Here is a 25,904-nt window from a genome sequence, read left to right as displayed (position 1 = left end):
CGACGAATAATATATATAATGCAAGGAATTAACAGTGCGTTGTCTTTATAAAAACCTGGAGGTGGTCATATGTATGAGTGCGTTGATTTCGAGGACGAAGATGGTCTAGTTTATTCCACCTAAGATGCTATCCAAATATACAGAATAGCAGAGTTAGAAATCTGAGAAATAATAAACAAATCACAAAAATTTCACACGAGGCCGTCATTAAGGAAACCTCCTCTGATTAATAAGATTTTACCATATTTTGTCAGCAGTAACATTTTCATTTATCTTGGCATTCATCAATTTGATCAATTACCAACAGAAAACCATCTAGTAAAATTAATTAAGGCAGTCGCAAGTTCATATCGTCGTTGCAAATTTAATCTCCTATGTGTTAAAAGTAACTATCATAGAAAAATGAAAGAGTTTTCTTCTGTAAAATTTTCCTAGTATTTTTAGAGTATTTTTGTTCTATTTTGTTATTTGGATAAACAATGGTATTTAAATGTACAGCAAAAATGTTTCTGTATCTTTGAATACGCTTTCCAAATATTTACAAAACTTGTCGACCAAAATGACACATAAGAGGTTTTAATTTTGCAATGGCGATATATTGACGTGCGTATTCATTATTTAAGTTAATTGATAAGATCTTCTATTACAAAAATATGTTATATAATAACATTGACTTACAAATAAAAAGTCAATGTATAATAAGCTCATTTTATTGGAAGGACAATAATTTCAATATTTGAAGTCGATTAAAAATTAAAGTGTTAACTTAGTAATCAACATTTTTTAAAAACAAGTAATATAAAGGACTTAACTATCTTATTCTAGTATTTTTCTACTATACTACTATCTACTATTATTACGACAACTTGTAATCACCAAATACTTGAACAAAAATTATTATATTTAGAATCGATTAATTGAATGGAAAAAATTATTATATTTAGAATCGACTAATTGAATGGAATACGCCTGTTTACACGTATTCCGTTCAATCAATCGATTTAAAGCGAGCGGAAGGAGGTTTCCATCCCTAAATAGCTCTTGTGACGTCATAGCGGGTACAAAAAATGTGCCACGCTTGGTTTTCATACAAATTGCTGTACTGCGGCGTCTATCTAGATATATGTCTGTGGCACTATTACAATAAGTTGCTGTCACAACCCAAAAATTAATTGTGTTGTAAGCATGAGACCACGAGTTACCATACAACTTTTTCATTCATTAGTTCCTAATGGAACTAATTTATGAATGAAAAAGTGTTGCCAACTAGACTAAAGCAAATATCACTAAACAGAAGGTCCATTTAATTGGCCAGAACTTTACAGAATTTTGGTCACAGTACAGGCAAAAGACTCCTGATTACTAAGATAAAAATAATATTAAATTTTAAACGATTAAACATTATTAAATACGCGCAAAAAATACCAAATAATTTTTCGCTAGAAATAAAAAACGTCTTTGATGTCAAAATGTCATATAAAAGGACAAAGTCGTTAATTGGCAACTCTGCATAGAAGATGCGCGCGGCGCGGCGGCGGCGTACTCGTCGGATATCGTTGATTATTAAAAATCTAAATGTTTTAGATTTTAAAAAGACAATTATGATAAAGAAATAGGTTTCGCAATAATCGTCTTGTCTGTTGTAAAGTAAGTTAAGTGCAGGTCGTTGAATGAAATGTAATAAATAATTAAATTTAACAATTCCATAATCGATACTGAAAAATAAGAAAACGAACCGTGGAGGTGGTCTGCAGACCTCCAAGTAGAGATTTATTTATTTTTAAATAACATTTATTCAAATTTCAACTACCCAGCTCACTTTAATAGAAAATTTAGTTTTAAATGTTGATCTCATTAAAATGAACTCTTCGTTTTAAAGTTAGTAAATTCTTGTAGTGTAAATTAAAAGTATTTCCAAATGCAGTGAAAAATAGACTAGTAAAAAAATAACGATCTCCCGATTATGCTACCAAAAACAGATAACAGGTATCAAGTGTGCATCTCTAAGCAGTGATAAGAGACGTGATTGGCTGCCTTGATTTACTATTTTACGTTAGGGCCGGATTAAGGGTTACGAAACTATTGTAATTTGAGCACTTGACACATGTTCTAGAACGTGTTTACTTAATTTAATTATGTTTATTTAAGTTAGTCTTATCTTGTGACGCAGACAATATGAGTTGAACTCCTGCCAGGGTCATTTAGAAAACTTTACTTTTCTTAAGTTGTTGTAAGTAGTTTATGACAACGCATAGTTTAGAAACAACATGTCTCCCGAAGATTCTATGAGAGGTGCATTTTTTCGGTAAATGTAAATATTGGGTCGCCAAACACGGAATTTAGGGGTTTCAATTACTTTCAAAGTAATACAATAAGATACCCGCACAATTAATCATCATTCACATGATGATTGATGAAAGGAAGTGACTGATCAAAGAAAGCGACTGATGAGGTGCTGATCAACGACGGAGGTCAACGACCTATTAAATTACAAAGATATCCAATAACTGTGTAGGGTTGACAACACAGACTTATCAAGCAAATCTTTATCATTGAATAATTATGAAACTATTACACTTAGAACAAAAAGACTTTTAGTACAATGAAGTACATATTTAAGACTCTTCATAGTTTTCGGCTTTGTCAGTCGTTCTGTTTCACCCTGTATATATGTATTTCGACTTTATAAGCCAATTAGTTCTGCGCAGTGTGAAAGAGTTTTAATTATATAGTTTATACCTAATGGATCATAAAATCGATGAATTTTAAAACTTATTCTGCTAACCGTCCGGTTAATCCTACTCTATAAAATAAAACAAATCTATTGTATAGGTAATTCGATCGATCTTTAATTGGTTAAGATGAGTATTAATTTTTAAAAGTGTTTTGTGTTGTTGATAGGTATCCCGGAGTATACGACGAATTGTTGTCGCCGCCTCGACGTAGCGTAGACCCGCCTTACGGACCCAGGTACGATTGTAAAACTCTAAATAGTGTCGCCCTCGTGCGCCATTTGTCGCCAATCATACGTCTTACGTATATAGACCAAATGAGATTGCCAAGTGGATTGAACCTGTGTTCGCGGACGTTAAATCTATATTTTCTTACTCGGACTGCATTGTTTTCCATTTTGTATTTGTTATTTTAGCGTAAGGTTTGTTACCGTCGATTCGATATGGGTATTTATTTTTGTATTTTACATTGATTTGTGTGAGAGAAGATTTGACGCGTTGATTAAATAAAAAGAGAAAGTAGTGGCGAGTGACAGCACAACGAACTACGTGCAACTGTCTTCGATTGTACGACTGAATGAATCATCGAGTTGACTACATGGCTGTGATTAGCGACTGATTTGTTTAGTTATAAGTATAAGTAATAAGTTGACATGTACTTATGGGTTGTAAGAATTATCTGTGATTATTTATTATCTGTATTACTATTGTGTCTATGTATTGCGTGTTTTATTATACACATAATTATTGTATAATAAGAGCTAACTATCCAGTCGCATACTGCAATATTTCAGATCTGTTGTGAACGTGCCCAGAGCGTTACAACATTTAATTCACCTTACCTTAATATTATACATGTACTAATATATTATTGATTAGGTTTAGTTTCTATTAACTAATCAATGTCTACATGGCTTTTTCACAAAAGCTTTCTCTATAAGCGTGTACACGAGTTTGTATAAATAAGATTTTTAAAGACATGCTGTGGTGGCGACGCAATTTATAAAAAGTTCTTTAAGTTGGTAATAAGTAATTTAAAAAACTACCATTTTCCTTGTAGGTTCAAGTAAAGCATGCAACAGAATAGCCAGAATATTCGGCTTTTTATGACCTCGTGTTCTCTAAACTTGTAAAACTTTGAATACTTAAGATTAACATATAGGTATAGGTTATTTAGATTTTATTTCCAAAAATTTTAAAAATTTTAAATATTAAATATATAACGCTGTCGCTGTACAATCCTTGCAGCGAGAATAAGGAATTATAAACGTTTTGATTAAAAAAATGCATTTTCTAGCAGCGATAACGTCATTGTTTACGCTAGCGTTTTAAATAATTTAGATTTGATTAGATGCAATTTGTGTTTTGGTAGTTTTCGACTAATTTAAATCTAAAATAGTACATTGTGCTATTGGGGTGGAAAATAGGTTTGTACACGAGTTTGACGTTTTTTTTTCAATATGTCGCAATATATGTTTGTTCGTAGATTTCGGCGGCAAAATATCATCTTTTTGTAACTTACGCTTGACTAAAAAAATCGGGCGGCAGCGTTAATTCGGTAATATCCGCCAAATCCCTTGAACTATCATGTTTATTTATTTTTTTACTACAATAAAGGAAAACAAAAAAAAAATGGTTTGTAGGGGTTAACAAAATTACAACACAAGGAGACTCGGGCGTAATTTATTAACCCATACTTTTTTGTTGTTTAACATAATGTTAATATTCTTAAAGAGTAACAAAAATATTTATATGTAATATTATGTTATAAATTGTACTGTGTTTCTTATAAATATTAATTTTAACAAATTCATTGCGTAGATTTCTCAATTCTTCTACGTATAACGTGTTATACTTTATTCCTAACTTTAAGAGAAATCTTTGCTATTGGAACTAAAAAAAAAAAAAAAAGTAAAATTTGCAAGCGAGGAAAATAACAGTAAATTGCACTAGTGGGTTACATTTGTAATTTTACTTTTGAGTTCCCAGCAGGTTTTTTGTTTACGTAGTTCGTTTTTTAATCCTATGTTCGCCTCAATAATCACCGATAGTCCTTTCCTATTCCACCACAGCAAGATGCTTGTTAGAGACACCGTCGCTATTTGCACGTCAACTTACCGTAGCTGTTTGTTGTTTTTGTTTTATTTAGGAAATGAAACTATTTTCTCGGATTTAAATCGCGCATATTTGTTTTTTCAAACAAACCTTTGTTTTATTTATTTCAATGAATGAATTCACTTCACTAGCTCGGAAAGGCTTTCTTCCCAGGCTTTTTTCTTTCTTTTTCTCATTAGAAACCTGCGCGCAAAAGCATTTTTTCCATGTTAGCGTGGAAAAGGTTTTTGAAGTTCGAACTTGACGATGGACTGTGGTGGACCTCACTTTCTTTCGATGAAAAAACTGATTTTCTTTAATCTACCGTTTTCCTCGCTATAATAGTCAGGTGATAAGTTGTGTGTTTCGCTCGGCAGCAAAGTTGTTTTGCGTCTCGTGTATTGAAACCCTCGCTACGCTTAGGAGTCTATTTTTAATATTATTTACTTTTTTACTTTACTTGCTCAGGTTTCAATACAAGTCACTCGCGTCAAACAAGAACTTTGCAGCTGTGCATAACAAATAACTATTGTCAGTCTTAAAACATTTTTTTCGGAATTTATCACTGTGAATTATTCTTCATGGTTTAACTATATAATGGGAGTAAAATTTGCGGCCGCTCATCTAGTGATGAGTACCACATACTCTACAATAGTTTGTAGAGTATGTGGTACTAACATATCGCACATGAAACCAATTACTGTCTGTCATAACTAAAAATTGTACAATTGAGAAAACACGATTTGAAAATTTAAAAAAACTCTGAATGAAACCAATCAATATATATTTTCGTTTATTAAAGGATAACTAAATATTATGTATAAATAAAAATACCCATATTGCTCGCAATAAAATCCATTCAGTATTTTTTTTAATCGTGTTGGCTTAATTCCACCAATTTTAGTATTACGACATTACTTGGTTTCAAGTGCGATATTTTGGATGAATATGTCGTCATAAGTAGGTCGACAGACTCGTTTGATAGTAGGGACGCCGCCGGTGTGCGAGTGAGATTGGCATTCTGGGTATCAAGTATAGCATGCGTTGCCCTTTACGTTGTTTTAATATTCCCTGCATTTACTAGTCACACAAGTTCATGCGGAGTAAATTGACAACTCTTATAGTAATATGAAATAATTGCGATTCTTTTTCATACTGATAAAGAAAGCATAGTATAATAGGAGCCCTATACCCCACCTATGGTGAGGTCGGGCTCGGCATGTGGCGCGTGGTCGCTTTCAAATTACGGGGTGTGCTTATGCTCTTCGGTGGTACAGTGATTAGAACTATGGGCGCTTGATGAGGTTCCAGATTCGATCCCTTATTTGAGCCAATTTATGAAAAAAACCTTTTTTAAGTTGGTCCTGGTCAGGGTATTGTGGGTATTGCCTTCAGATTTATCGTTACTCTGGTATTTATAGTACAAGAAATTCCCTAGTTTAAGACCAGAAATTTGAAGTGATGGTCTGGCATTTTTTCCCTAAATATTTCTCTTTTTGGCATAGCTTCCAATAAAAAAGAATCTAACAGAGAGACGGTCGAGATACAAGAACGCTATAAGTTGTATAAGTAAATAAGATATTATTTCCACTACATCGGGAAGTATGCCTTACATTTTGAACAATTGTGAAATCTAGTCCCCGTATACTACCTACGTAAGGTGAGGCTTCGCCCTCCGCTAGTCCTCGGCCTACGGCCTCGGCACTTATGACTTAAAAAAATAATAACATAGCTCTTTAATGGCGGCCATGTTGATGAATGGCAAAAAGTAAATTTTGACTGCAAATTATTATTAAATACCCATAGAGAACCCCTCATGGCGATTTTCAGTAGAATTAGACCAAAATTTTATCAACCGCTAAAAAAGTTTGTAAGACAGTCATATTTAAAAATGGCATAAATAAATTTTGACCTGAAATATTATTTAACACCCATAGAGACCTCCCATGCCGATTTTCAAGCGAATTAGTGCAAATTTTCATCTAATCATCCGCCAAAAAATACTTCTATGGCAGCCATGTTGAAAAATGGCGATAAACTAATGCTGATCACAAATTATTATCGAGCACTCCTAGAGACTCCCACATGACAATTTTGGAAGTGATCAGAACAATTTTTTTTCTACTGCCAACAAACGCTTGTATGGCGGCCACATTTGAAAAAGGCGAAAAAACAATTTTGAGCACAAACTATTATTTGGCACTTCTAGAGGCCTCCACATGCCAATTTTGAGCTGAAACAGAGCGAGTCTCATTCAGCAACTATTTTTAACGAAACTTATATGGCATCTATAAAAAAAAAATGGCGAAAAAAAATTTTTGACCCCAAATTATGATTAAGGGCTCCTAAAGACCCCCCGCATGCCAATTTTCAGCCGCAACCCAAACAAGTTTTTCTTGGGCCGCCATTTTGGATTCGCCATCTTGAATTTTTTTGCACAGGCAGTTGACCACTATTGCCCTCTATGACATTCCTTCCAGCATCTTCTATCTCTAATAGTTTCCGTTATAGAAGGCTTCGAAATTTGTATGGCGGCCATCTTGTTTATTTGATTTTCGAACATTTTTTATTTTCGCCAGAAATTGACCAACGTGTATCTCATAAAAGTGCCCAAAAATCCCCCCCATGTATTATAGTTTTTGCAGGCAGTTGATCATTCGTTTACATTTTCCACATTCAGGTCTTCTCATATTTGATTCCTTGCCTTGAAGCCTATCCGCGTACAACGGTATAATATCTTTTTTCCACCATATCGGGAAGTATGCGTTTTATTTTTCTAAGTAAGTCAGGATTTGTGGCTTTATATATATAAAGAGCAAGTAGGGCAAATCTGGCCTGTTTGGCGTTGAAATGCCTTCATTTTGCTCGAAGCGTAGGGTTGTTGCTACATTGTTGTTTTAATGTAACAACAATTTTATTACCCGAGGGAATCTGTTTACAGATACCCCGGCCCTGCGGGGGCAGACCTGGGGTTATGTGGGACTGGGCTGAACCCTGAAGGGGAGCAACCCGACCCGGGGTGTTCCTTCTCTCCGTTGCAGGTAGAGGCACGGGTACGCTATCACTCGTCCGCGCCTCCACCAGCGGCTGGCCGCGCCCAGCGCAGCCCCTCCCCGAGAAGGGAGACGCAACGGTCCCCCGAGTTTAATTGTACCTAGAGCTTGTGAACATAATTTGAAAGAAATAAGGTGTTATCACAGTATTCTCGTGCTATATTGAAATAACCTTTGATAAATGCTTTAGGTACTTTTGTATTGATATTTTTATCCCAGTACTGCGAATTGGTATCTTGATTATGGAGTATGATTATGAAATAGAAAAACAATTCTAAATTCGAGGCATTCTTGTTCAAACTGCCACAATCTCAACAATATTAGGCACGCTCTATGTCCTTTTTTAAACATCGAGCGATCGCTTCAATTCCATAATTAAAGGCGCTTGAGAGGATCCGCGCTATGCAACGCGAGATTAAGCGAACGTGTGCGTTCGTACATGACGTGGGGCAGGCGTGCATATATAAGCCGCGCTGTTACGTTTGTATGGAGTTACCATACTTGTCTTATTACACTATGACGAAAGAGACGGACAACCTGAACAAATTAAGTTTGATTTCTGTTTGCACGAATTGATGTCAATGTTTTTTCATAACTAGTATTGTTATAACAGGCCATTGTAACTTTTTACTTGTTTTGTTAGTCTAAATGTAAAATGTAGCTTGGCTATAAAGTTATTACCGATTAAAACATTAAGCTTGTTGTATTAGACCCATGTACCTAATTAATATAAAATCACTTTTATGCCTAGTTTAATTATTTATGATTGTGAATCAAGTTTGTGTATTGAAATAGTATTATAAAAATTTTCACTCAACAACGTAACTAGTTCTTTTATCTTTTATAAAGACAAAGCTATCATATCTGATGAATAAACGATTGATGTGAATAAACGATTCTATTTTGTGTAATCTTTTTACGATACTAATATATTTGTTAATGTTTATATATCAGTTTGACACCTTTTGGATGTATAGTCCGGATTAATTATTAATTAATAAGCAAAGACATAATGTGTAATATTATCTGTCTATTAAGGTAATTAGATTGTGTGGAAAGGAATTTTTTATTTTTATTGTTTAAACTTATTATTTGTTGCTTTTTTTATGTTGTAATAACGTACAAAACTTTCAGTGGCATTTAATGTAGCTTACAATTTTTGTACGGTATCCCTTTTTTATAATCAGTTGAATGGGTAACGTAGAGTTCTATCGCACGCCACGTCTACCTAATAGGAACCTAGATTAATGAAAACCAATTTGCGATCGTTTGGGGTAATGCAGCATAATTTTTAATTATACACTTCAAAACATATAAATACACACAAACATATAGGAAATTGTAGTACATTATTGCAGAGGCCGGGAAGTAAGGGATTGCCGAACGAGTGCGAGTTACAAGGACGAGCGCCAGCGAGGCCTTGTATTAATACGAGTCAAGCAATCCCCGTTTCCGCTGCAGGCATGTATAGAATTTTTCTCAAACAATGTGAGGAAAGAATAAAAGACTAAAGAGAAGAAGATGTATAATGGAAAAAGTAAATAAATGTTAATTAATAGTTAAAGTAATATTTCACATGTTGGGACTATTGCTAAAAGAAAATGTTATTGTTTTTCCAGGCACATTAATAGTAGTTGTTTGTATCTATTACTGTATTTTCGTTATTGCTCTTCTCACTAGCACTCATTGTCGCGACCAAAATACAAAAAAGACGAAAAAACAAAAGAATACCAAAACCTTTTAATTTAAATATTACTGCCATTTTCTCTTTTTTTTAAGTAAGCGCTACAGGTAGGTATTTTTAATTCTCGCAATTATGAACACTGGGCAGTAGGCTGTATGAGTTTTTCTTTTGCCTGTTTGCATAGCTCATTATTAGAAGGTAGACATGAAAGTCTACACAAGTGAACAGTAATAAGGATTTTTTTTATAATATCAAGTGACGGGACGAACAAGTCGTGCGCCTGATGGTAAGCTACACGCCTATCCATAACAGTTGCAGTGCCACTCAGAGCTTTAAATCGCAAAGATTTGAGGGGCACTGCCACTGCGCCCGTCACCCTGAGACGTAAGTTGACAAGTCCCATGTGCCTGTAATTTCACCAAAAATTTTCATACTTTGCAGGCCTTGGACGGGAAGAAGTCGCACGGTCCATAAATGACAAACTTTCCGTCTTCGCTTTTTGAAAGTAAAGCAAACACTTCTGAACATGATTAAGAAAAAATATTTTTCGAATTTAAATCGGATCACGGCTGACAACAGTCATAAATAGTTTGTTTCAAAAAACAAATATGCGCGATTTAGATCCAAAAAATAGTTTAATTTCCTATGTGTAACAATCGCGAAAACCTAAGACCTCGATACACAAACAAATATTGCACATCGCGGTCAATGTGAAACGCCTAAAAACTGAACTTGCTTAATAACTTCTTAAACTATTAAACTCGTCAACCAAAAAGGATTGGTGAATTAGTATTCATTTTAATTATTTGTATTAATGGTTATCCATTAAGTTATCTGGAATATTTAAAAAATAACCCGAACGATGTGTTATAATATTAAATTATTAATGCGCTTCATTTACTCCATCTTAATACTAATGTTACATTGATATTTCTAGTTAAATATCAGCACTGGGTTTCGTCAATACGTATGAAGATATAAAAATAAAACTGAGATTTGCAAGAGATTTTTATCTAAAAAACTAATCTAACCTAAAATATAATCCCGCCCCATCAGTGTTGGTTACAATTGATTAATTGTTAATTGCGGTTCTCGCAACTAACAATATCAAATATCTACAATTAACAATTAATCAATTTTCAATCTTTTCAATGTTTTTGATTAACAATTAACAATTAAAACTGACAATTATGATAAATTTATAAGGCATATGGGGGTGAGTTAGGGCGTTGGTTGTGGCGGCCTGTTGGGGGCCTGCTGGGGGCAGGTTAGGGGGCCGGTTGGGGGGGTCGGTTGGGGGCCTGCTGGGGGCAGGTTAGGGGGCCCGGTTGGGGTCCCCGCATGGGGGCCCCGGTTGGGGTCTCCGCTTGGGGGCCCCGGTTGGGATCTCCGCTTAGGGGCCCCGGGGAATTGATTTTAATTGCAAATTTAATTGCAATTAAAATCAATTCAATTGAAATCAATTGCAATTAAAATCAATTGCAATTAAAATCAATTTCAATTAAATCAATTGAATTGCAATTGATTTCAATTGAATTGATTTTTTAATTTGATTGAATTATTGATTGAAATTTAATTGATTAACGCCCAACACTGCGCCCCATATCGTGTCCGGTTCAAAAGCTCCCATTATACTGGCAGCATTGCCTCGCTGAACGGCAATGGACACAACTTCGCAGCCCCTGTCTCTTAAGTCGGCTACCCAACTCTTTAAACAAGTCCCGCGGAACCTGCCTACCGCGTAGCTTGTCTTAAGTGGAACGCATGAGTACTTACACATGTTGCGTCCCACAGAAGACAACGACCTTTCCGCCAAGGGACCAACGTCAAACCGTCCGGCCTTTTACCGTCGATTCGATTCAGACTCGGGGCTCGAGCACGCAAGGGACATTAGCCGACACCATCGTCTGTCGAAAAATATCATTTATGGCGTGGTGTCTGGGAAAACCTTGCTTCCCAAACAAAATGCTACCGCTATCCTCAAAGAATTATCATCCAGCAGAGTACCCAACTGTGGAGACGGCAAAGCATGTAACCATGCTTCCGACTCCGATCTAGCGACGGCTTTGAGACGAGTCATATCAGCACCCGAAGCGCCCTCCAACAAAGAACTGTATATTTGTTTGCAGAGAATATCGTCTCAATTTCTCTGCAAACAATTATTGTCTGGGCGTTCGTCACTCGGGCACAGGCTTGACCACCATGCAAGAGCCTCTGACTGGAATGGCACGTGAATTCCGATGCCATCGTGAGCTAAAATGCGAGCAACGAGATCCGTACATCCATAAGAGGAAGCCAAGAATGCCACAAAACCTACTTCTTGCACTCGACGCACTCCAAGACCGCCATGCTTAACCGGAAGTACAGCCTGATACCATTGTGGATGACTGAAACTGATATTTAGTACGACCTCCAGCGCAACCCTGAGTGCATCGTCCATAAGGACCACATCCTGCTCGAAAAGTCACGTAGGAGATATTCTTAAGATGTATGTCATGCGGGTCATACCCAAACAATTACGCAACAAGACGAGCGCAACATGCGTCGACAGATGCGTCAAATGTTCACGTGCTGCTAAAAGTGCCAATATTTTAGTTTGAAGAGCAGAACTGACACCCTCAGGAAATATTGGCGCACCCAATAAGCTGACAGATGATTTGTCCAGGTACCAGATGCCCGGAAAAAGAGCCTTCAAATTCTCCAGTAAGTCCGCGTTTACACCACCCAGATCTACTGCCTTCAAAGCCGTTCCAAGTCCTTTTAAATCTTCCAAAACATGACTTCCGCCAATAGTGCCATCATCCAGGTACCAGACATTCAATGGTGAGTCCAATGACGATATAATCTTTTGGATCAGAATAATAAAGGTTCCAGATCCCCCTGCTGAGCTGACCTGCGACAAAATGGAATTTTCACCAAAGAAAAGATTACTGGGGGCCGAATAACACTGGTGAACGAAGGGGTAAAGAGATGGCACATTTTCCAAGACTTCCGACAGATAATATCTCTCTCCACACTATTAAAGGCGTTCCTGATATCTATTTTGACGACTACTGTATTCGTGCCCTCGTGACCCAGCGCAAAAAAGCGGGTGGCGTGTATCGCCGCCTCACAAACTAAAGGCGTACCAAAACCCACCTCCCTCAGCTGAAGGTGGGTCGACATTACATCTCTAACCGATCTACAACAAAGCTCCAGGCGGCGATGCGTACCACACACGGCGATCGGCATAATGCCACCATCCTTCTTCGAAAGGGCACAGAAAGATTTTTTTTTTTTTAAATATATAATACACACACGCTTGGCCACAATCTCACCTGATGTTAAGCGACGATGTGACCGACGATGAGACGCGTTTGCCTAAAAAATGCCTATTCACTCTAGCCTTGAATAGCCCCAAATTGTACTTTTCGGGAAATACAGATGCCGATGTAGAGCATTCCATTCCTTTGCCGTACGCATCAGAAAGGAGGAGGCAAAGCGCTTAGTGCGAATAGGTGGAATATCAACGACATAAGAATGGAGTGCTCCGGACCTTCTAGTCGACCGAAGGAGGAACGGTGAGGGCGGAACCAAATTGAAAAGTTCCTGCGCACACTCCCCGAAATGTATCCGATAGAAAACCGACAAGCAGGCTACTTTTCTGCGATGATCGAGATTTTGGAGCTTCGACTCCACAAGAGGATTATTGTTAATAAGTCTCTTTGCTTTACGCTCCACCGAGTCCAAGGCAGCTAACTGGTATTGGGCAGAGCCGTCCCAAAGGTGGCAGCAGAATGCACCACACTTGTAAGGAGCTACCTCTAAATTCAGCATACCCCTTAAAAGAAAATTGCATAAATCGGAGAGCGACTTCAATAAACGAGAACCGTTGTCGCCCGCAAAAGGTGATGTAAGCTCTTTGAGATGTTGAGGACGCAAGCCATCAAAACCTGAAACTAAACCGTTATAAAACGATCCCAAGGCCATAGGCCACCTCTGTAGGTGTTACAGATAGGAAGGGGTTCGTAAGTCCTGGTTCCGGTGGAAAAGTCAAAAGGCCTAGAAGGAGGCGTATGTTTGTCACATATAGCTTTCAAAGTATCATCATTCGCTGGAGCCAACAACGAGTCCGACAGCAGTAAGCAGACAGCCCCTCTCAAATCACCGTCGTACACCTTAGCTTCAATGGTACTGTATGTCGAAGGCGGTTTATATGTAGACTGAGTACCCGGAAAGTCCAAAATTTCACTAAGTATATTTATTATATTATTTTTTACTTTGGAGGTCAATGATTTGCGCTCCTCGTCACCCGGGACCCTCAAGGCCGAAAAAGGGAAAGACAATAAGCTGAACCAGTCATCAAATGATATAATCTGCCAGCTGCAAGATTTCTCGCCCCTTTTGGTATATGTCTAAGAATTGGAACTTGTCTCTTAAGCGATGGTAACCTACGGAGACCGGATGTGCTCTGTGGTGTTTGTGTCATATCTCTCGAGGCCGGAATAGACGCGTAAGCGCTTGAGCCCGGAACCAACGAAGCATCGACCCTTTGATGGGCCACATCCCTATCAACACGACTAATATGCACACTGAGACCCCTTGATTGTACGTACAACTTGGTTGATCCTGAGCAATAAGGACACCTAACTTTACAGGGGCTCCTCATGTTAATGTTTACAACTAATTTCAGTTAAGTAATTAAAAAAATTAAATAATAACACCAACTACAACAACAACAAAATAAATAATAATACCAACCTCGTTGCCATAAAGTAATTTATAAGAATAACTACTTCAACATGTGTATAATTATTTACAATAAATTACCAAACGAAATTAAATTGTTACAAGGACATACTTTTAAATTAAAATTGACAAAATGGCTTTTGACACACTGCTTCTATAGTAATAAAGAATACTTAGAATTTACAAACTCATTACATTAATTAGAAACTAGAGACTAAATAAACATTGAATCCCATTAACATTTGCACATCTGCTTGCAGGTTGAATACAATGTACCTAATTTTACTCAAGACCTTTGTAATTACTGTGTTCTGGCAAATAAACGTATTTTATTCTATTCTATTCTAAGAATAATATTAAGAAATAAACAAAAAAATAAAGAAACAAGTATGTAATGTTATCATTATTAAACAAAGATCGAACACTTAGAAAAAAATTACTTCGATCCGGGTGCATTCGAACCAACGTCTCCTCGCAAACCGTGTCAGACGCTATGCTAACTAAGCTTAGTGTTTGGCACGATTTGCTAGGAGACGTTGGTTCGAATCCAGCCGGATCGAAGATAATTTTTCCTAAGTGTTCGATCTTTGTTTAATAATTACTTATAACAAACTAGTGGAGTAATATCACAAAAACATATTGAATATCATGGCGGTGAAATATCCTTACATTCAATAAGGCTTAATTTAAAATCTAACAGTGCCGCGAAGATTTTGTATACTTGTTTGGTTAGGTAGTATTTTGATTTTATCCATATGGATTTTATTAACTGTTTTTTTTTTGGAGGTATTGTTTTTCGCACAGTGGACAAAAATTTTACTCCCTTCCAGCCCGCGTATTATCAAGAAGACTTAGTACAGTACGGTCGTTCAAACGCGGCGTGAAGAGTTCGTTTCTATGCAGGCAGGGTGGAGGAGTCTAGGGCAATGATTGATAATATGATACCACAACTGCACTTTATAGGTTCCTTCGCCTTTAGGATCCTACTTTCCATCGTACTATTTCTATTTATTAAAAAAAGTTGATAATAATATGGTCTTCGATATCTGGTTACATACTGTACTTTTTAATGCCTTACAGCTCCGTCACCAATGAGATTTAGTAGTGGACTCAGAGTCGACGGCTAATCGGTGGCAACCGCTAGTTGTGCAATGCGCAACGGGAAGTGAGCGTGCCTACAGCTCCGGTACCTATCTGAAAAATAGGGAGGGTACTGTACGTGCACCTGGGGCGGCTCACCCGAGGCACTAACTAGCCTCAACAACCGGATGAAGTCTGTGACAACCCTGTACACTGGCTGATCTGGGGTTAGAACCTGTCCTGTGCGTGCACAGGTCATAGTGCCCTTCTCGTATGCCCTGAGGGTAGGTAGGGTCACTATAATCAAAACTAACGTAGAAAGATATGGAGCTTGTACTTTTTAATTAAATTCATATTAAATAAGAAGAAATAAAGAAAATAAAAATGTACACATACATTGTGCAATCACATCGGTAAATTTGTTTGTGGCCAATAAATTATAACATTGTTGTTTTGTATTATTAGTATCTATACATCTAAATTCCATTTTCACTTCTCATGCTCTTAAAGTTCGTATTTATGCTGGGTGTAGGCTGCATAAAATAGGATTTTATGCTCTAGTGCATAAAATAAAATCGTCGTTTATGACCGAGGCAATGACGCCTGCGCCAACAGCCATGCACACTAGAACTTTATAAAATAAAGTTTTACTTTTGTTTTTTTAATCCGTGTTATATTACAAAATTGAAAAAGCAGGCAATAGAAATTACAGAAAAATTGAAGAAATAGAAATGCATAAAAAATAAAAGGTTGTAAAATATAACTGAGCATTATGTAGTCTGACCCGAGTCACGTGTAGAAAAAAAAGTAGTTCATTGGCGGAAAGTTCTTACTTTTTCTTGGCAATAGCTGTGTTATCGTTTACTTGTAATATTGCTGTTTCATTTCCTCGCAATCGAAGTGAAAAGCAGAGTGTATAACTCGTTCATAAAACTTGTTTTACCCTCGACTTAAGTATCCACTTAAAATATACTCGTCTCGGGTAAAATGACGCGTTTTATGCACTTGTTGTACAATCTACACTTATAATTATTCACGTCAAACACCTTATGAGCACAGTGTAAAGAACATACATCGCCTTTGAAGTCTCGCGAAATGCCGTTTTCGTTTCGACATTACGGGCCGTTTTCCAGAACTGTACTCAATGCTCAAGTCAGGATTTGAGCAGACTTGAGTATGATTTCAAGCATTGGAAATACGACCGTAATGGCAAGGACTTGAGTATGATTTTCTTTATGAGATTGTCACTGCAACACTCAAGTCCTGATTTGAGTATTAAATAGAGTTCTGGAATACGACCTTACGTCTTACCGCAGTGTTGTCACCATGTGTTTTTTTTATTTAGTCTATTGGGGTGTGTGTCCTACTACTCCCTTCGGTACAATTTTGGTCTACTGTCTCGATCGGTCCACTTTCACTAATTGTTTACTTTCCCGATCGGTCCATTTGTTTTTTCTAATTCGTCTTATTTCCCATTTTGTCTACTTTCCTGTTGGTCTACTTTTCCATTTCGTCTACTTTCCTGTTTCGTCTACTTTCCCATTTGGTCTACTTTCCCATTTGTTCTACTTTCCCATTTATTCTACTTTCCCATTTGTTCTACTTTCCCATTTGTTCTACTTTCCCATTTGTTCTACTTTCCTGATAGAGCTACTTTAATGATGCGTCTACTCAGATAATCTCAGTACTGAGTACTAAAGAATCGACCTCAAATGTTTGTGGAATTACATCTATTTGCCAAGTGTTATTGAAATCGGTTACCGGAAAGTGCGCGAAACCAGATTCACCCTCTTGTTTGCCAAGAGGTGGAATGTTTTCTTCAAATTTGTTGAATTGTAGCAATACATTGACGGAGACGGAGAGTTTGCATTTCAAGTAATGACGGAAAGTTTCATAAATACTTCCAATTATAAAATAAATTACATAACAAATTTACTTTAAAAAAAATATTTCTCATAGGTATACAAAAGTCGCTGTGTTTCAGCAGTAGCAACAATAGTGACAAGTGAGTGTGTTGAAATAAAAATATATTTTTATTTCCTAAGCAAATTATACTTGAAATCATCACATTGATTAAAGTCTACTGCTTATTATACTACTTAATAACTGCCTCGGTGGCCGAACGGTTACCATGCCGCACTGCCACGCAGAGGTCCCAGGTTCGATTCCAGGGCCGGGAGAAATGTTTGTATGGCTTACATTTATTTCTCTCGTGAGTTTGGGTGTAATTTGTGGTTGTCTATGTGTGTCCATGGCACCCGCGACACAGGGTTTCCCTAGTGCGGGGCTATGTTGAGTGTGTGCGTTATTTATTTATTCGTAAAGCAGATTCCCCTGAGAATAATGAGTAAGAAACTCTTAAGGGGTTGCGTACACGTCTACAGGACGGTTATCGCAGGAGATACTCCGTAAAAGTATGAACTTTTCCTTTATTTTTTACCTAATAAATTTCCCATTTAATGAATTAAGTTTAAAATTATTAATTTGTTCTTCCCTTGTTCGTTTCAAGTATCAACTAAATTTTTTTATAAAGACAAAGATAGCTTCTGCACAATACAAATGTAAGGTAGCGAATCTGAGCACAGCTATATTAAAGCAAGAAAGCGTGATTAACAATGTTGTCGCGGGGTTGCTGGTGCTGAGTTTCTTGGTATCATTGACTGTACAAATGCACTAGAGCGTATTCGAACACGACAGTATTAAAACAAGGTCACTAACTAAGCATTGATATGAGGCGGAGCAGTATCATGCACTATGCAAAGCGTACTCAAACAGTGGTACTATCGCAGCGGCACAAGCTAACAACTGCGTTGTTGAGGCTGATAAATCGCATCTGTGTTGTGCTCCAAACTCTACCTTTCGTCGCGTCGCTATGTTACTACTACTAAATAAACAAAAAACTGTTTTCTTATACCGTCCTCACAAACTTGTGGAATAGCTTGTCATCGACAGATGAATTTTACAATATTGAGGAAAATTGTCATTATGAAATGCCTTAGAAATAGTGAAAATTCTTACCACTGTTTTCGTTGATAACGTATTAAATCGAGAATTGTCGTTTCGTCAAATCAAGTATTATTTTATGATTTTTCGCCTCTGGTCCCATCTCATAGAAAGTTACAGGAATGTTTATGAAATGGGTTCTATATTATGAAAAATATTTGTAGGTATATAAAATGTTGCTTTGTGAGCGCTGGTGTGTGGCGCTGGGGCTGTATAATTAGCCTTGCAAAATCGACAACACTATTATTTATGCGACCGTTAGCGATAAATGTCACTGTCAACTCGTGCTGTTGGTACTGTTGTTATACAATATTATATACATCCAAGAAGCAAAATATCCTGTCAACAATATCTAAAGTACTTTTCCACTGTGTCCCACAGCCGTGTGATGCCCTGTATAGAATAGAAAAGGCTAATAATGTTGATGTTAGGATAGATAAATGGGCCTAGTGAAATGAAGAATATCGAAATGTTTAACCACCACTATGGACAGCAACGACTATATGTAACAATGTTATGAATTCCGTGGCGGTTAGTAAATTATATAATTTATATTAAATTTGTATTGAATAGTTTTTTTTTGTGAAATTACTCCACTAGTTTGCTACAATTATTAAATACCTCCTACCGCCTATCTTTGTATTAATAATTGTAGCAAACTAGTGGAGTAATTTCATAAAAAATATTGAATATATTGATGTTCAATACAAATTAAATTAAAGTTAATAGCGACATCTCTCGCCCGGGCTGGTACCTTAGAGTTACCTAACTGGGTGATGAAATACTTTCATAGATTTCTCAGAGATAGTGCTACGGCTAAAAAGTCGTTGAAACCCAAATACGAAGTTCTGACAACAAGCACATAAAAAAATTCGTGATGTCCGCTGGTTCGTTCCGTGCCTTAGTTGGCATAGCGTCTGACACAGTTTGCTAGAAGACGTCGGTTTGAATCCGGCCAGAGCGAAGGAATTTTTCTAAGCGTTCGATCTTTGTATTAATAATTATATAATTTATATTTTACAATTATTTGATGTACTAAAAATGTGAATATCTTAGTCATGTAATTAAGGAATATATTGAATGTGAAAAAAAGTGTATGTTATATTATATGACTTTTGTTCATCAATTATAAAAGTACCATAATATGTTATTATGACAGTCACAGTATATTGTTTCTGTACATTCCTGTCAATTTCATTATTGAAATGAGTAGAATGTCAGTATCAAGAAATTAAACCAATCGGGAAGTCTGTAACTTTTTAGGCATTCGTTTCCTGACGTTGACATTCGGTTAAAGATGTGTCTAATTTGAAATACATGTTCCATAATTTAGTGTAGTATGTTTCCTGTTCACTGAAATGTGCCACGTTATTGATTATATAATATCTGTATTTTTAAGTAAGAAATGTCGAATAAGTTATTTTTGAGTGTAATAAGGAAGTATTAAGTGCAAGTATTAAGTTTATTGATAAAAAACTACTTAAAGAACAATGCCCATTTTGAACTAGCATATTTTTAGTTAATTTAGTAGTAGTTTTCATTATTACATAACTTCAAAAAGATAATGTGTGATGTGAAATTTTTGAGCTGGTTGATTGATTTTTGAACTGTATGGAACCTGGGCATTGTTCTTTCCTACACAAACGTTGAACAACCGCAGTTTGTACTTACAACAGATGTATCGCACAATTGCCTTTAAGTGTACTTTTTGCTTATTATGTTGGATATATATGCATGCACTAGGTACGCAGCGACAAACGTAAAAAGATAATGCCAGATTTTGCTTCAATACTTTAATTTGTAATGTAGTATACAAATATGACCTAAACAGTGTCAAAAGTCCAAGTAAAATTTTTTATCTTAATATAATGCAATATGTCAGATAACCATACCAATGTGGTCTGGTCTCAAACTAGGGAATTCCCTGTACTATGAGTACCAGAGCAAATGAAATACGCACTGGGGTACTTCCCACCCACTGCTTCTAGGAACTTTCAGAAGTTCTGTATTATAACTAAAGGTGAGGCAGGTGTTCATATTTTTGCAACAATATTCAGAATTTATGGAAGTTCCTGGGATGTTAAAGATGTTCTAACGAGAAGTAGAAATCTAAAAGAGTGTCAAATCGTTACAATGTTGCATCTGGTGCAACAATGGCGAGACTGGCATTATCGTTTAAATTAACAATTAGTCCTATTATTTCGATGTTATATTTCCTTTTCTAATAAAATTTTTGCGAATAGGATCTTGAAATGATTTCAAGATCTTCTTCTCAAGGGAATCTTCCCTTGAGAAGAATGAGTAAGAAATTGTAGGATAATATTAATTTTAAAGTAAATGTGTACTAAGTGCCATTTAGCATGTCAATAGCGATCATTCGCCCTTTTCTACCATTGTGTGTTATCATGTGTGAAAATTATATTTTCCAACGTTTCCAATAACGTGCAAAAATATTAACATCAGCATGTCGTATGATAGAAATCACGTCCGTTTGCCATATCGTCAATTGAACGATATGGTCATTTCGACATCTAGTCTTTTTGCTACCAAGTCATTGTAAGTTATAGTCTCTCTAGAGAGGTGGTCGTTTTGCGATCTAGTCCTTATGCTGATCAGGTCATTTTGAAGATATAGTCATTATGATACCAATCTATATTAACAAGATATAAATTCACAGAGTGAAAATACTTCCATTTCACATTTTAACCTATTTAGAAAAAGCAGTAGGTTTTCAATTACACCATTATTTTGTAAGTTACAGTTAGTAACTTAGTAAGTTACGCGATTACTCCGACATTTGTGAACCGATTTTGATGATTTTTTTTGTTGGAAAGGTGACACGTTAGTAGTGGTACCATTCAAATTTGAAGAAAATATTCCAACTCTAAAGGCCCATTTAGATGGAGAGAGTTTCTCGTCTCGAAGATACGATTATCGAAAGAATATAAAAAAACTTTCCTCGTCTAAACATTTGCGATTATCGACCATCCACGTGAGCGATAATCTCCTCGCCTTTCAATACAACGTCTCCGTGTAAACAGAACTCGAAAGCAAAAATCGTATTTCGAGTTTCTGTGCCAGCCGTTTCTACCACGAGTGCAGCGCGCGAGGGTGTTTTTATTATCACTGCTTTTCTAAGACAAGAATTAATGGAACAAGAGCGAAAAAAAAATTTCAAATAACGGTGAGTGAGTGAGTGCCTCTGTGGTCGAATATAGCGTGGGCAATATAGTATTTAGGGTGCTCTCGTAACGAATATGGCACTCCTTTCTAAATCCAGGATGAAAAGTCGTGCCCGCACTTTTCAAATAATGGCAAGTTGGGTATCGTTTTTGAGGTATTTGGGGGTGCTCATTACGAACATAGCATTTATTTCTAAATCCAAGATGGCCGACACGACTTTTCAAGTTAATGTACTTTTCAATAAACACTCCTCACTAACTCCCCACTCACTCCCTACTCACTCACTCACCACTCACTCACTCACTCACTCACTCACTCACTCACTCACTCACTCACCGACTCACTCACAACTCACTCACTAACCACTCACACACTCACTCACTCACTCAGCCACTCACTCACTCACTCACTCAGCCACTCACTCACCACTTACTCACTCACCACTCACTGACTCACTCACCCCTCACTCACTCACTCATCACTCACTCACCACTCACTCACTCACGCACGCACGCACGCACGCACGCACTCACTCACTCACTCAGTCACTCACGCACTCACACACGCACTCACTCGCCCTATAAATTTATCATAATTGTCAGTTTTGTTTGTGTCAGTAGTTATATAATTTAAAAAAAAATGATAAATCAAAATTATATTTCTATACAGTGCAATGAACTTAATATCATCAGCAGTTTCAAATTTGAATGGTTTTTGCATCATTTTGATATATCCATAGTTATACCGCAGTAATCACTGAACTCGAATGGCAATTCTCGCACTCAAAACGGTTCGAACCGATTTGTACGATAATCGTATGAACTTGAAAAAATGTCATACGAGATCGTGTTTAGACAAGTCGAAAACTCGTAAGCAAGAATCTCCTTACTACATATTTCTCCGTGTAAACAGTCGAGGAGGCGATTAAGTTGCTTACGAGTCTCGTATGACATAATCGTAGGCGAGATTTTAGTTCTTGCCTGAATGTAAACATTATGATACGATAATCTTATGGCGATTATTGCTTACGAGAATCGCCTACGAGTTTTCGTCTCGAAGCGTGCGAGAAACTCTCCCCATCTAAATGGGCCTTAAGAATCCGGTTTATTGAAAATCACCCACTTTCCGTTAACCGATTTAAATCAAATTTTATAGAAATGAGAGGAACTCGTCAGTAGTACCTATACAGCACCTGCATTGTGTTTGGGCTCATATAATTCATTTTGATGACGACTTCCATAAGCGTTTTAATTATCACTGAGGAGACAGCGGTAAAGAACAAATCGAAAGCGAATAAACAAATTTTTGAGGTCTATATTTTTATGAAAAAAGTTATAATTATTTAAATTATGTCGTAGGAATCGGTTAACAGTCGCCGTCAAATTAATTATATCTTGATATGAAAGTCGAGTCAATGACCGATAATGAGATGCTAAATGGCACAAACTATAGTAATAACATGAAAGAGCTAAACGGAGCGCTCCCATAGATTTTTGTCAGCTACGGACGCAGACGTTGTATAATAGTAACATTTGTATAATTTTTTTGTTTCACTGTAGTTATTAGTAGATAAATTTCGTAAATGGCAAATTTTGAATGTCAACAGGGGTTTAATTAGAAGGGTATACATTGCCTTCATAAATTATTGCCTTTGTGATGACTGTCAAGAACAGCCACTTTATTTTTGTATCGTGTAAATATGTCTATTATTTATTTCATAAGAAGTAATTATTCATAATATACGTTTTGATTCCACTAATGTACAGGGGCGCCAGTGTAAAAATCTATGTCTCTAAGAGATAATTAATTTGTATTTTGCTTTAACAGCACGCTACATCAGGGGAAAAATTATATTAATGTCTACAGCATTTGCTCAAAGTAATGCAATATGTCATTCAACTGTGGATATAGCAGAAATAAATTAATGTAGATGTTAAACTTGATTTGCCGGGCCTGGCACTGAACGAAAATCTGGAAATATCGACCATTATAATACTGCCCTTGTCATTTTTTTGTTACAACGCGCCTGCATTTTAGTAACTTTCGAGATATTGGCACTTACTGGTTTTATTTTTTTTTGATAAATGTCAATTATGCTGATTTTGTTTTACAATGAAACTGAAACTAAATTAGATATTAAAAAACCATTTATTACCGGGGGTTGTAGATCTCCAGAGTCCGTTCAGATCATCAGAGTCCTTTCCGCGTCCCAAGGAAAAATATCGAGATTGGATGCGGTTTCGAAAATCCCGGGAGAAACGAGACTTTCGAGACTGTTTTAGACACGGACATATATCTAGATAGACGCCGCAAGTGTTCGTACTTCGCGTACCCAATGTAAGTGAAATACACTTAGTTGCCGCTGCTACACTTTCAGATCGCGCTCGATCGTTATCGTAGATAAACACCAGTTGAAAACGCGAAAAATGCATAATTGTGCCATTATAAACTGCAAAAGCACCATAAATGTGGGTAAACGGGTAAACAGTGACGTTTCCTTTTTCGGATTTTGTAATCAAAGATGCATAATTTATGTTAAAAACAATTCTTTGGCTTGTATGAATTTCGAGAAAACAAATATGCAACCGAGTGTATGCCTCATGAATTGTAATAGATTGCGGCTTTTACTTGGTGCAATATATTTGTGATCCTTTGTTAATACGCCATGAATATCGAACGAATGCACTTTTGTATAATGCATTCAGTTTCGTGGTATGGCTGCTTGTACATTTTTTTGGCCAAATTTAACATTTAGTGATGTTTACGTTAGGCAACACTGTTCTCGGTTCTGACCGATTATCGATTTTAAAAACAAAGAGACGAAAATTATTATGACCTTAGCATTATTATAAAAATATTCTATAACTTTTTTATTATAATGTTTAGTAACGTTTCGTTTTTTTTTTTACAGTTTTGTAGTACCTATTATCAGTAGTATCTGTAATTTCGATAATTTTTGCAGCACGTTGCTCGAATGTCCGAATATAGTGAGCAAATAAGTAATTGCATACATCGCCGGATATGTAATGCGAACACAAAAAAATAAATAATGCAAAGAATTAACAGTGCGCGCTGTCTTTGCAAAAATCTGGAGTTGGTCATACGTATGAGTTCGTTGCTTTCGAGGACGAAAGTGGTCTAGTTTAACCCACCTAAGATGCTGTCCAGATATCTAGAATAAGCAGAGTTAGAAATCCTAGAAATAATAAACAAATCACAAAAATTTCACGCGAGGCCGTCATTAAGTAAGCCTTCTGATTAATAAGATTTTACCACATTTTGTCAGCAGTAACATTTACAGTTGTCTTGCCATTCATCAACTTGATCAATTAATAACAGAAAACCATCTAGTACAATTAATTACGGCAGTGGCAAGTGCATATATTGACTTGCGTTTTCATTATTCAAGTTGATCGATAAGATCTTCTGTTACACAAAGATGTTGCTTTAATGAATAAGCTCATTTTATTGGAAGGACAATAATTTTAATATTTGAAGTCGAATAAAAATTAAAGCCTTAATTTTTTTAAGTAATCAGCTTTTTAAAAAACATCTAAAATAAAGGACTTTATATTAATAATAATATATAATTATATTAATAATATAATTATATTAATAATATAATTATATTAATATTACGACTACTTGTAATCAACAAATACTTGAAACTTGAAAATTATTATATTTAGAAACGATTAATTGAATGGGATTCCCGTATTTACGCGTATTCCATTTAATCAATCGATTTAGAGCGGAAGGAGGTTTCCCATCACTAAATAGTTCTTGTAACGTCATAGTGGGTACAAAAAATGTGGCACGCTTGGTTTTCATATAAATTGCTGTACTTGTGGTGTCTATCTAGATATATGTCAATGGTTTTAAAGTCGGTTTCCATAGTTATAAACAAGGCGTTGAGGCAATAAAACATGATATTTTAATTAAGTTCTTTTTTAACACATACAGTGGTGGACACATAATTAAAGACACTTAGAGAATATTATTTTTTCAAAGTTTACTTATCCTATATTTTTTTATTATAATGCAATAGGAGCTTGCAATATTTTTTAAATTATTCTAACGGGTATCGTGAAATGTTTGAAATGAAATAAAGAGAACGAAGATGTCGTATTTTAAATTTTTATTAAGTTTCTTTAATTACACCGTTATAAACTAATACAAAAGCTTGGCCAACTAATTAAAGACACACAAATCATGTAACTCCAAAAAAATATTACAAATGTTAAAACGAATTTGAGTATAAAATTAGTTTCAGATGTATAATAAGAAAATAAAAGCACGTTGTTAATATTTTGTCGCATGTCCTTTAGCAGCAATGACGGCCCGACA

General features: G+C 36.1%; 1 protein-coding gene across 2 annotated transcripts in view; it reads left to right on the top strand.

Moving 5' to 3' along the window:
* The window catches only part of LOC113228563 (E3 ubiquitin-protein ligase RBBP6), a 55,546-nt gene that overhangs the window by 15,787 nt on the left and 13,855 nt on the right, over positions 1 to 25,904 (top strand). For both annotated transcript variants that reach the window (XM_026461914.1, XM_026461913.1), the window contains one exon: positions 2,902 to 2,970. In XM_026461914.1, the coding sequence (XP_026317699.1) occupies positions 2,902 to 2,970 (69 nt within the window). The remainder of the gene's footprint in view (positions 1 to 2,901; positions 2,971 to 25,904) is intronic.

The sequence above is a fragment of the Hyposmocoma kahamanoa genome, unplaced genomic scaffold (assembly GCF_003589595.1).
Source record: "Hyposmocoma kahamanoa isolate Upper Pololo Valley unplaced genomic scaffold, ASM358959v1 232, whole genome shotgun sequence".
Taxonomy (NCBI): Eukaryota; Metazoa; Arthropoda; class Insecta; order Lepidoptera; family Cosmopterigidae; genus Hyposmocoma; species Hyposmocoma kahamanoa.
Note: the sequence above shows the minus strand (reverse complement) of the source record. Positions and strands in the feature narration are given on the sequence as shown.